Consider the following 13,962-nt stretch of genomic DNA (forward strand, 5'->3'; position numbering starts at 1 on the left):
GAAAGCAGCCTTCACATTATAAATTAATTCTTGATCCATGGGCTGGATTAATGACATAGTGTTAGAGGGAAGGAAGATCACTTTTTCGTTGGGGTGACGATCCAACAGTATTGGCGAGTGTCCTGGTGCATTATTAAGAAGCAACAAAATGTTGAATGGAACATTCTGTTGCTCGCAGAATTTCTTCACATCGGGAACAAAACAGTCGTCAAACCAGGAGAGAGACAGACCAGTGAACATCCACGCCTTATGTGCGGTTAGCCAGTGGACATTTAGCTTGGTCATGTCCATGTTCTTGTAGGCGTGCGGCTTGTGGGCTGTGTGGATCACCGATAACTTGAGCTTACAGGTACCGGAGGCATTGGTGGTAAACAGGATGGTGATGCGCTCCTTCTGCAATTTCCGGCCCCGACACTTGCTGGCAGACTTGACAACGAAGGTCTTGGTAGGTAGCTTTTTCCAAAACAGACGAGAGTCATCCATGTTGAACACCTAGTCGTCGGTGTACTGTCCTTCCTCCATAACTTTTCGTAAGAATGGAGGAAAATCACTCGCCGCAACACGGTCAGCACTACCACCTTCACCAACAATGTTAATGTTGGTTATCTTGTTCCGTTTCTTAAACCCTTGCAGCCACCCAGAAGAAGCAGTGAAGGGTTTGGGCTCTGCAATTCCCATCTTGCGTGCCACTGCTACGTACAGTTCACGGGCGTACTCCTGCACTGACCGCGTGTCCACCGCCATGTTCCGTCTTGCCTGACGAATCAAGTAGCTCACCAGCAAATTCTCAGTCTTGAGCAGCACCTTGTTCTGACAGTACTTCACCATTGAAGCACCTGCAGACTTTGTGATGCTCATGTGTTCTTTTATCTTGGCAGCATCCTTCTTGATCATCCGAATCGTAGATTTGTTCAAGCCATGCTGGTGCGCCAAATCAACTTGTCTCGTTCCTTTCTCCAACTCCTGCACGATCTTGTACTTAACTTCATAGCTTAAAGCTCGTCGTATCTTCTTAGGCTTGGGGCGGCTTGGGCCAGGTAGTTCAAGGTTTTTCTGGGTTGGTGGGGTTCCAGCGGAAGCCATTGTTGAGAGATTAGCGGGCACACGAGAGAACTGTATACCGAGAACAATGCGACTGACGCGGGTAGGTCAGCGGCTTCTTCTCTCTGGTGGCAGGGCACGTCATATTACATTGAACCAATCACAGCTAGCGGGGGAGGGAGGTAAGGATGCGTGGCCCAATCACAGTCCGATACGTCATATGACATCAGCGATAACGCATCAGCGACATACTGGGCACCCCTCCCCGTGCCGCGTCCCGTTTATGGTCAAGCATGGGCCACGTGAATACAAAATGGCGCGGTGCGTCTGGACCTTTCCAGCCGCTCTGCGTAAATGACTAAATTTATCGCGTAATTAAAGCATTTCAATTTTGGCAAGGCATCGCGTAAATGACCAAACACGTTAACAAAAACTTCGTTAATCCAGACTATACTGTACAGTACTGTACTATACAAATAACCTGTGATACTATTTACAATCTTTATTTATCCCACTCGGTGTGAATATTCATATGGTTCATTGCAAAAATATTCATGTGTTTGCTTACAGGGTACTGCCACAGACCCCGCTAGGGTGTTACCATAATATACGGTATACAGTATACAGTCACGCGCCGGTTAACGTCCTAGATACGTTCTTGAAAACGTGACGTTAACCGAAATGTACGTTGTCCGATCATCACATAAACTTTGTATTTATACTTACGTGTATGTGGAATACTATATACGTACATATACACTTTTACTCTTAAATCACAACTGTAATGTGATACAGGTGATTAATTTTTATCTCTTGTGCAAAATACATGACGTTTATATTAAAATTATTCACTGTTTTACAAGGATTCCAGCAACGGCGGGCAGATGGGGGAGAGAGAGTTTGGGAAGCGAGCGAGGGGGCGTGGGTGGAGGGGAGGTACAGTAGTACGTTTGACAGTTGGCACAGGCCCAGGTCTAACGCGTGTATATTTATCAGTTCTTAAGTGACTAAGCTTCTCTTATAAAAAGCCAGTGAAATGACCTGGGTGAATATAATTAACATTGCTGGTATTCTTGTAACAAACTGATTAATTTGAATATAAACATGCTATAATTTGCACTAGACATAACAATTTTAGTACCATAATCAAATTAGTACATGTGCACTCCAGCTTTGCACTAAGGTCATTTATTCCTATTACGTTTCTTTTAGTATGGTGTGTGCATGTAAATGGATGAAAATAAATGAAGAAATTTATGTAAATCTACCCAAAAATACAGTTGAAAAACTTTTTATAAAATGTACTACAGTATTGTACACTAATGTACTACATTTTTTATATCTTGAGCAAAATATATGATGCTTATACAGTATTCAAATTAATCTCTGTCTTGCGAGGATTTCAGCAATGCAAATTATATTATCCTAAATTTAGTCTGTGATATTTTTTAAAATAAACATAAAGAAATCACCAATCTTTTGTCTGGGTACACAAGGAGGGTGGGAAGAGGGGGGGGGGGCACGGATGTATATGCGATCGGACGTTGTTCGGTTGGACGTTAACCGGCGCATGACTGTATACCATACTACTATTCTGAAATCCGAAAATTCCGTATTCCGAAACACATCTGGCCCCAAGGGTTTTGGATAAGGGATTGTGGACCTGTACTTTTGTTTTGTTTCTGATTATTTGTGAGAGGATTTTCCCATTATTATCTACTTATATGCTGTACAGTATATATATATATATATATATATATATATATATATATATATATATATATATATATATATATATATATATATATATAAAAAAAATAAAAAAATATATATATATATATATATATATATATATATATATATATATATATATATATATATATATATATATATATATATATATATATATATATATATACCTAGACCCCGACTTACAACTGCTTCGACTTACGGCCGTCGAGACTTACGACCGCCTCAGATTTTTTATTAATTTTTTTTTTCTTCAAATGACACGCATTTTCTATACCGAAACGTTTCCAGTTAATGTAGTCTCCATGTATAATTAGAAAATTATGGGGGCCCCATGTGCATTCAGCTGACTACATTAAAGGTAAGTGCTCAGTCACACTGTAACCATTCCTTATTATTTATTACTTTCACTGTACTGTATCCATTCCTCATTATTCATTACTTTTACTGTACTGTATTTCATTGTAGATTATTTATTTAAAAAAAATTATCTATGTCGGACTTACGGCCATGTCGAACTTACGACCTGGATTTGGGTCCCTAACCCCGTCGTAAGTCGGGGTCTATCTGTATATATATATATATATATATATATATATATATATATATATATATATATATATATATATATATATATATATATGCTGTACAGTATATATACTGTATATGTGTGTGTGTGTGTGTGTGTTTAGACACTTACACACAGACAAACACAAAACACATACAAATAAATAATAATTCAAAAATCCTCTCACAAATAATAAGAAACAAGACAACAAAATGTATTAAAACTATTAGTCTACCCTCAAGTCAACTCCGTGCTTTCTTATACAGTAGATCGTTGATATAACACGAGATACGTTCCAAGACAAATCGCTTTAAATTGAATTCACACTAAATCGAAGTATTGGTTTAATGCAATAGTTTAGTTTGGTACTTGAGAGAAACACAAAATACTAAAAAGACTTTTATTAACTAATAAATATGAAAAAAATAAATGGTGTAATGATATACTGTATAGTCTCGATTTACTTGAATTTGGTCATTTATTCGGCACCTTGCCAGACTGACAATTTTTATTTACACGGTTCATTCCATCAATTACGCGGGAAGCGGCGCGGGCAGGGTGCGCACAAGGTCGCCCAGTCAACAAAACATTACCGAGTTGTTTACCCACCGCAGCCAGCCCAAGTCAGTGATAGTGAGGATATGGACTTTGAGGGGTTTGACAAAGAGGCCCTGCAAGCCTCTGTGGTGGATAGTGATACAATTGATACAAGTGATACAGGCGAGGGCCAATAATCTGCCCTCTGCCTCGGAACCAACCCCGCCCCCATCCCCGTGTGCCCAGCCATCTTTTCTACTAAGGTAAGTGTTAAAAAACCTAATATTTTTGATATTTCTCTTAAATATTAATTGTGTGTGTACACCATCATAGAATTAAGATGTTATTTTTACTACAACGTAAGTTTGTTGTCGAAAAAAATGTAGTTTGAGAGTCGGCCCAGTCTCTATTTCAATTAATCCCATATGTTCTGTTATTTCGTTTACGCGTTTCTCGTTTTACGCGGACCTCCATGGGTTCAGTTGACTGCGTAAATGAAGACTAGACTGTATATGCAACACACACTCCTTGCAGTTGAGTTGAGAGCTGGTCGGTACTGTTACTGCGTGGTACTGCCTGCTGCCTCGCGTCACTGGCCCTCCCCCTTCCCCGACCGAGAGTCTACTCAGATGCACCTCAGCCCATCTCCTAGAATAAATAAAACATTGTTTTTTGTAGTATTATACTAAAACAAACACTCAAAAATCAACACAGCTAAAATTACGGGACGTGAAATGGTCTGCTTACTAGTGATCAGCTGATGTGAGAGGGTGGTCTCTCTGGCGCCGCGCACCTCTCGCCTCTCGTCCGAGTCACTCTTACTTTTATCCTTTTCACCACTGATCGGCACTTTCACTTTCCTCTCAACTTATTTTTTAATTACCTTATACAGGTTGTACCTCTCTAATCCGGCAACCTGACCGGACCATGGAAATTGCTGGACCATGGAAATTCACCCTTTTCCTGGATAGATAGTGACTTGTGCTTATGCCTGGAAGCACTAGCACCACTTTCTCTGCGTCATGGTCTCTTTGAAGACATATTGAAGGGTTAAATGTCGTATAGTAGCTTCTCAAATTTCGCGAGTTTTTAATTCTTAACGTATTTTATTGGAACACACACAAAAATAAATAAATTAAAAAATTTGAGGGCGGAAACTTGAATTTCGACGGGTTTGAATGGCCCGCCAACGTGCAGACGACGTGCATAATCGTGTAAACAGCGTCATTTCTCTTATGTACAAAAGATTCATTATTGTTAATTACTGAATGTCTTTTTTATTGAATTAATGTTTATGTGTGCAAAATGAGCAATAAAATTCATTAATAATACGTAGAATATTAAAACACACGAGGAAATGACACAACATTGTTTTCATTGATTACAAAACCAGTGAGTGACTGGTTCTACATATAAAACTGAAGAAAATAAGACCTTGGTTGTAGCTGTAGTAAAATTTATATGGTTGTTTTAAGTAATGTTATTTAATGTTAATAAATGGAACAATAGAAGTAGCTAACGATAATGGTAAAGAAAAAAGAGAGATCGCATATGTAAGTGCGCATGCGCACACGTAAAAACATATCGTCATTACTTTACATAAGAATATGAAAGCAACACTTATTTACTGTTCATATATATTTTAATTAATGTTTCTGAATTTGTTTTTATTGAATTAATGTATGTGTGTGCAAAATTATCAATACAATTTATTAATAATACGTGGAATATTAGAGGAGACGAGACGGCTGCCGGCATTGTTTATGTTAAAGCTTACGAAACCAGTGACTGATTGGTTCTACATATAAAACTGAAGAAAATAAGACCCTGAGTTTAGCTGCAGTAAAATTAATGTAAAAAATGAACATGGTTGCTTGAAGTACCTGTAATGTTATTTAATGTTAATAAATGGAACAATATAAGTAGCTAACCATTAATGGTAAAAAAAACAAAAGTGAGACTGCTCGTATGTAAGTGCGCACATATGAAAATATATCGTCATTACTCTACATAAGAATATGAAAGCAACACTTATTTACTGCTCATATATATTGAAGGGTTAAATGTTGTACTCTGTATAGACAAGCAGATTCAGATTTCAGATTTGCCCCCGAGGGGGCTAGTTTATTGGGCACCCCCTTACATCCTGTGCAAGGTGAAGTGCAGAAGCGTTTACAGCGCCCAACAGGGAAGTATGAAAAGTTCATACTTGCCTTTATGATTTGTACATTAAGGGCATAAAAGCCTGAAGGGTCATAGGTTCTGTCAAGTTACATAAAGTGAGAGAATGATGAGTGTGTGGGGGGAAAGTTCCCGGTATATTTTATCTGTTTATGGCAAAGAGTGGCAGGTCCCTAATAATGTCAAATGCCAGGCCTGTGACTAGGAGGAGGGATATCTGGTCTGGGAGGGAAGAGGTGTTGGTAACGGCTGGGATAGACAAGCAGAGAGAGAGATTGAGTGCAGCCGAACTGCCGTATGTAAACAAATCTTAATTTCCCGGGGCTTTTTTGTTTTTTGTTTTAAGGGGATTAGCCCACCCGGGCATAGGTCACTGACCCACATTGGGGCCTGAGGGGCAAAAATTTAATACTCCTGTAATAATAATAATAATTCAGAGAAGTAAAAAAAAAAAAAAAAAAAAAAAATCTGCCTATCTACCTATTGGACAAACTAAAATCTTTCCGGACCACGGGAGTTTCGGACCACAGAATGCTGGACTAGAGAGGTACAACCTGTACTCTGTATAGACAAGCAGAGAGAGAGAGTGCAGCCGAACTGCGGATGTAAACAAACCTAATTTCGCTTTTTTTTTTTTTTTAAGATTAGCCCACCGGGCATAGGTCACTGACCCACATTGGGGCCTGAGGGGCAAAATTTAATACTCCTGGAATAATAATAATAATCAGATAAGTAAAAAAGAAAAAAAAAAAAAAAAAAGAGCTGCCTATCTACCTATTGGACAAACTAAAATCGTTCCGGACCACGGGAGTTTCCGGCCCACAGAATGCCGGACTAGAGAGGTACAACCTGTACTATCAAAAATAGATTTTCACTCAACTTTAGTTACTCAATTCATCCTCTGAAGATGCAGAGCCCATTTCTACGCTGCAGTGCTTCCAGCACCTTGTTTTTCTGCTCCAGTGTAATTACTTGCCTTGATTTCTTGGTCTTTTGGGGTAGTTAATGATGTAGTGGCAGTCTTCTTGGACATAGTGGCGATGGTTGATGCACGTGGTTGAAGGAGATAGTATCACACAATATGTCCGTTCACGAGAGCGTCAGCGCGAGAACTGAGGATGCGTGAAGGTGTGGGAGGATGGCAGACAGCCTTGTAGCGTACCCAGAGAGGCATCTGGCTGGAAACTTAAAATTGTGTGTAATTTCCATGTGATGCGCCAGGATTGACTCGCGTAAAATAGGAAAGATTCGCTTTAAATTGATAGTGACCTTAATTGTGGGTGTCGCTTTAAATCAGTATTTTTAAACCGAGTCACTTTAAATCGACGTTCTACCATAACATTAATAACAAAGCACGGTGTTGACTTGAGGGTAGACTGACATTTATAATACATTTTTGTTGTCTTGTTTCTGATTATTTGTGAGAGGATTTTCCTATTATTATTTATTTGTATGGTTTTTTTTTTTGTGTGTGTGTGTGTGTGTGTCTACACACACACACACACATATATAATATAAAATAACAGGTAAAAGAAATAATTGTCCGAAGGGCAAACACATAAATGGAATACGTATACATTTCTTTGCACACGAGTAAAAATGTTCCCCTCCACCCTGGTCAGCAAATGTTATTCGTGGAATTGGCTATTTGTGGCCATTTTGTGAACCTAATGTAGTGATGGGTTGTCAGACCACAGCTTACATCTCAGAAACAGTCCAGACTTGACCCGACATTAGGGAGGTCAAGTGTAGGGTAACTCTAGCGGCTGACCAAGGGTTATAAATCAGCCAGGCTCCCCTCTCATGTCACACGGCCCCATCTGAAGATTTCTCCAGAATATACAACTTATAGTCTCTGAAAAAGTCCAGACCTGACCCTACATTAGCGAGGGCAAATGTTAGGAGACCCTTCGCCGCCCCCCCCGATCAGCTCAACCTGACGGCTGGTCTCCCAATATATAGGACGTCCCGAGTCCCGCTCGTAGCCTTCCCTCAGGGGAGCGGCGAGAGAGAGAGACAGAGAGAGAGTGTGTCTTGTAACCAAGAAGGGCCAGCTACCACGTCCCGAGTCCCGCTCGTAGCCCTCCCTAAGGGGAGCGGCGAGAGGGAGTCAGACAGAGAGACACACAGGGATCGGAGGAGGAGGTCCACCACAGCCGAGTCCCGCTCATGGGAGGAGAGTCATGCAAGACTTCCCTCCCTGACTTCCCTCCGGTGTCCTAGCTAAGCAGTCGCCCTCCCGACACCAGTGTTCCAGCTAAGCAGTCTCCCTGCTAGGCCTTCCCCAGGTCACGTGAGTTTTTGTCAGAGCTTTCCATGGGATGAGTTACTTACGTGGGAAGTGTATTCATTTCATGTTCGTGTCCGAGAATCAGAGTGTCTAGTAACGTAATATGATGTCCTAGTAATGTAAATATAATGTCTTAGTAACTTCAATAGAAGGTGTTATTAATGTGTCCATGTCATGTTCGTAATTAATAAAGAGTTGTAACGAAGCGGTGTTTGAGAAGTCGCCCTTAAGACTTAATAGATGTGTATTGACGTATAAGATACGATAAGTGTAAATCCATCATCAAATATCTATCACGGCCACGCTACCAAAATCTTCCTCTCTTTATACTCTTATACTATCAATATTCTACCTATATGTAATCTTCTTCTTGTGAGATTTGTCTCATTACAATGGTGGCAGCGCACTTAACGTAAAACTCACGCCTCTTCCCTTTAGTGTTCAGTACAGTGATAGTTAGAATCTTTTGAAGTAATCTCGTAACTATCTTGACGAAGCAGGCAGTACAAGGGTGGTTGCATTCGTAACATTATATTGGTGGCAGCGTACTATAACGTTAACTCACGCCCTCCTCGTCCCTTGTTATTGGTAACAGTGTAAATAACGTAAACCCATGCCCTCCCTCATTTTAGCCATAACACCTAACTCGTTGTTTGAGTATTGTTCGAAAGTGCGGGATAAGGAGTTCCTGCATAGTAGCGTGAAAAGTGTCCTAGTGTGTCACCGTTACAGCTCAAGTAAATGTCTCTCGTCATGGTATGCGCGAATTTTTTCTAGAAATATGTTCAGTGCTTAACGTGAGTTCTCAGTGTCCCCCACGATCTGTGACATTCTCAGTAGCCCAAGTGCAGTTTGATTGTTGGTCAGTGTTGAACGTAGAAATTGTTTCAGTTATGAAAGCGGTGTCTGTACTAACTGTTATAACTTAACATGTCTTTTAACCTACATCCTCCTCCCTGTCCTAATCCTCACCTCACCCTCCTTACCCTTCCTCCCATCCCTGCCCCGCCCCGCCCCGCAAAGCCCCGGCCTGGCCCGATCAACCACGCCTCGGCTCCTCCCCACCTCACCCGCCACGCCTCGCCCCACCCCGCCCCGCGCCGGCCTGGCCAGCCGCGTCCTGCCTTGCCTCCGTCCTTACCTCACCCGCCTCGCCGCGTAAGACCTCACTAATCCCCCGTCTTTTGTCCCGTAAGCTATATGTTGATGATGGTTAATATAAAGTAATATTGCGATGAATGCAGAGCTTCACTCAGTGGATTTTTATGCTGTTATGATTTGTGATGTACTCTTTGACGCGTAGTGATAAATGATATTAAGTGTAGTGCACAGAGCTTAACTCCCCGACCCAGCCTGATGAGAAAATTGTCGTGACGGAAATAATAGTTACCAAACAGTGACGTAATGTATAAAGTAAATTTTTTTTTTGCGAATGCACTTCCAACTAATCCATCATCCCTTTAGGATTGTTTCTCTGGCAAATATCACACACAGTACCGCCCCATGGCTAGCCGGAATCCAACCACAGCACATATAAGCAGAGAAGGAGAAGCGTGATGAGTGCAGCACCACACCCGCCACACACCACCCCACTTCTTTCAAGTCCTCCCTGGTCTAGGATTAAGAAGATTTTATATTTTTCTACTTTAGGAAGTTAAGGAGTGTGGAATGCAGCGCCACACAATGAACCCTGGTGAGCCCAGCCAGGGAGGGATTCACCACTGTGGAAGGTGTAAGACAGGACGGTCTTTGGTCTCGCCGACACTCACGTACGGAGGGCGAGCCCTGGTCCGCGGAACCTGCCTTACAGTCATCTGAGGAGATGGCAGCCCAAGCAGTGGACCGGCTTTCATCCCGGCCGGAGGGGGCCGACGGCAGATGAACAGAAAATCGTCTGGAATATGTTGAAAATGATGATGTTGCAGAGAAGAAATACAGATGGAGCAGAAAAATTCATCTGGAATATGACGGAAAACGAAGATGTATAAAGAAACGCAGATGAACAGAAAAATCGTCTGGAATATGAAAATGAAGATGTATAAAGAAACGCAGATGAGCAGAAAAATTCATCTGGAATATGAAAATGCTCTAAACGTAGAGGAAGAGCAGATGAACAGAAAAATCATCTGGAATATTATAGAAACCAGGAGGAAGTGTGAAGAAGTCAGAAGATGTGGTGACACGACCTACAAGGTGCGGTATTGAAGAAAGAAAGACGTGCTATGTGATGAATGAAGGCAGGAGACGTCCTGTGCTGACATCAGAAGAAAGTCGACGATGAAAAGGTGGATCATCAGAAGGACCAATCGACTACCGCTGTTGTGCTGCCGGCATTCCCTATTTTCAGATACCAGCTGGATGGAGGACTTGAGCCATGCTGGACCCAACAAATGTACTGATGTTGTTGATGTACATTAAAAAGATATAACACCCTAACATGTGAAGTAGGAGCATTTTTTTGTGTATTTTGAAGTATTTCATTCTCTGATTTTTGTAACAGGTACTACATAGAATGTTTTTTTAAAGTTTAGTCACTTTTTTCTATGAGTTCATTTGATCAATGTTTTGCACTACGAAACACAATGTTGTAGCCATTTACTGACTGAGATGAATTATTATTTTGACACGGCCTGGTTAGGCAATGTAACACCTGTTTTTGTTTGTAGAATGTGATTTGCAAGTTTGCCTCGGACACTATGCTAGATATGAAGGATCTTTAGATCACTCTATGTTCACTTACTGTGTATGTATTTTATTTTTTTCTCCTGTCATAGAAGCTTTAATCTTGGCGGGAGGTATAGTAAGCTTTGTCAGATCAAACTATGCCAGTAGAAAAACATACATCTCTAGTGTTATAATTTGTAAAATGTAAGGATGCATTATCGCCTCAGGGACTATATTAGATACTGCACATGATGTTACTGTCTACTTAAAATGTGTCATCAGTGCTCTGAGCATGAAAGCTTTGGTCTTGGCGGGAGGTGTAGTGATGGGTTGTCAGACCACAGCTTACATCTCAGAAACAGTCCAGACTTGACCCGACATTAGGGAGGTCAAGTGTAGGGTAACTCTAGCGGCTGACCAAGGGTTATAAATCAGCCAGGCTCCCCTCTCATGTCACACGGCCCCATCTGAAGATTTCTCCAGAATATACAACTTATAGTCTCTGAAAAAGTCCAGACCTGACCCTACATTAGCGAGGGCAAATGTAAGGAGACCCTTCGCCGCCCCCCCGATCAGCTCAACCTGACGGCTGGTCTCCCAATATATAGGACGTCCTAGTCCTCCCTCTGCCCAGAGAGAGACAGAGAGAGAGTGTGTCTTGTAACCAAGAAGGGCCAGCTACCACGTCCCCAGTCCCGCTCGAGAGAAGCCCGCCACTAAGTGTAACGAAGTCTCAGCCGGGTCCATCGACAGAGTGCTGTCAACTCAACGTGTAACAGTAAGTGCTGGCTGTGTAGACGGTAGAAGTGCGGTGATCCCGAACCTCCCCAACGATCTACTTAGTGAAGTGCCCATTCTAATTGTGAGGTTAGGTTATACGAGAATACCATAGTCTATCAAAAATTGTATACGAACCCCCCCATTAATCCCCCCCTATTGAACTAGTAAAATAAAGCTGTAACACGCATTGGTGTTTTATATACTACACTTGTACTGTCCCTGTGTTAATATACAGTGTTGACATCACACCCTCGAGACCCGCTACCATTTCCTCTCGCTATTATATTCTACTACTATAACCTCCTAACTTACCTCTTCATGTGAGATTTTGTCTCATGACACTAACCTCAGCGAATTTTAAGGGCATGCTGTACTGTACTGTATATTTAGGTATGATAACGTTACTACGTATCTTGTTGCTACGTTGGTTGCATCTTGCAAAAGTACTTTTTTTTTTTTTTTACGGGATTAGCCCACCCGGGCACAGGTCATTGTCCCACATCGGGGCCTGGGGGGCAAAAATGTAACAATAATAATAATAATAATAATAATACATTGCAAGCTTTACTAAAAAAATTGGTAGATATTGGCTACACTGTAATGAAATATCACCAGAAATGCAGTGGAGTTAACATTAACAAAAAGAGAAGACAAATATATGTACAATATTTGTTGTAGGTACTGTAGGTATAATTGAAATATACAAATAGGTACCCAAGTAGGACGATGTGGATAGATGCCTTACAAACTGAGTAATTTGTAAAGTTGGCCGAAACATGGACTTTTGTTTTCATATTTTGCCCTTATAAAAAAATACACAAATTAGCCAGTACTTTGAATTGGTGGACACCAAATTAGTGAGGTTCAAGCGTAATAATTAATAAACAAATAAATAAATAAATAAAAAATTACTAAAAAAAAATGTATATACCTATCTGTATATATAATATAATAAATAAATAAATTATTGTGCAAACATGAAGAGGGTAATGGGAGTCCCTTTCAGTGGAGCTTCATTCTTGGAGGAGTTGCTGTGTACAGTATTGGAAAGTATTAGATGCAAGATTTTTTTACTTTTTAAACCTAGTGATTAAGAAATGTTGAGATTCGTTGTTAATGACTGTCTCCAAGGGTAGAGACAACAGTCTACTCCACACCATATATTGTGTATGTCAGTACATGATAATAATATGTGATTAATTACTTTCATTTAAGACTACTTTGACTTTATTTTTATGACATTGTGATTTTCAGAGTATATGACTGACGTTGGAAGTGAAGAAGATTCACCAAAGGTCAATAATGGGGGAAATTTCTCCGATGATAAGGACTCGCACTTCTTCGCTTATTTCCTCACCATAATGGTTACTGCCATTATATTCTACCTTGTGTTTCACAATAAACAGAGAGTAAGTCACCAAGTATCTACTGTTATAATAGAAGATAAGTTCTTTCATGTATTGTATAGTATACCCTAGTACAGTGGTCCCTTGGTTAACGAACTCAATTCGTTCCAGAGGGTTGTTCGTTAACCGAAACCATTGTTTCAATGGGATATTCGGAAATTGGTTCCAGCTCACAGAAAAGTATATGCAAAGTAAAGCCCAAAATGCATAAAGTCAGAAACACTCCTAAATCGCCCTTAAATCACTACAGTATTACCCCGCCTAACGCGGTTTCACTTAACGCGTTTTTTCATATACGCGGTGCCTCGCCAGAGCTGAACTTTCACTTAACACGGATTTTTTCCACATATACGCGGTGAGTGTCCAGCTCGAGACGCTATTTTTAGATTTGCCCCACCCGCCACCCTGCCTGACTGCCTGTTTTAGCTCATAAAATTCATACAAATTACCCAGCCAGAATATAATTTACATTGCTGGAATTCTTATAATTTGGTGATCATTTTGAATATAAACATCATATATTTTGCATTAGACATACAAATTTTAGATAAAATGTTTAATCTGAGTAAATATGTTATCTTTTGTGCAAAATATATGACTTTTATATTAAAAATATTCCTGGTCTTACAAGGAATCCAGCAATGTCAATTATATTATCCTAACTTTAGTTTGAGGTATTATTTATTACTAAAAAGTTAAATATTCTGGTTTCCCCACACATCTCCTTGGGACGGTTGGTGGGGGGG

The 13,962-nt window shown here is 40.5% G+C and overlaps 1 protein-coding gene across 1 annotated transcript in view; it reads left to right on the forward strand.

Annotated features, from left to right (window-relative positions):
* Positions 1-13,288, forward strand: part of LOC121860559 — a 62,381-nt gene extending 49,093 nt beyond the window's left edge. The window contains exon 4 of the mRNA XM_042357733.1: positions 13,065-13,288. Coding sequence (XP_042213667.1) covers positions 13,065-13,288 — 224 coding nt within the window. The remainder of the gene's footprint in view (positions 1-13,064) is intronic.
* Positions 13,289-13,962: the final 674 nt, after the last annotated feature.

The sequence above is a fragment of the Homarus americanus genome, unplaced genomic scaffold, assembly GCF_018991925.1.
Source record: "Homarus americanus isolate GMGI-L3 unplaced genomic scaffold, GMGI_Hamer_2.0 scaffold11221, whole genome shotgun sequence".
Lineage (NCBI taxonomy): Eukaryota > Metazoa > Arthropoda > Malacostraca > Decapoda > Nephropidae > Homarus > Homarus americanus.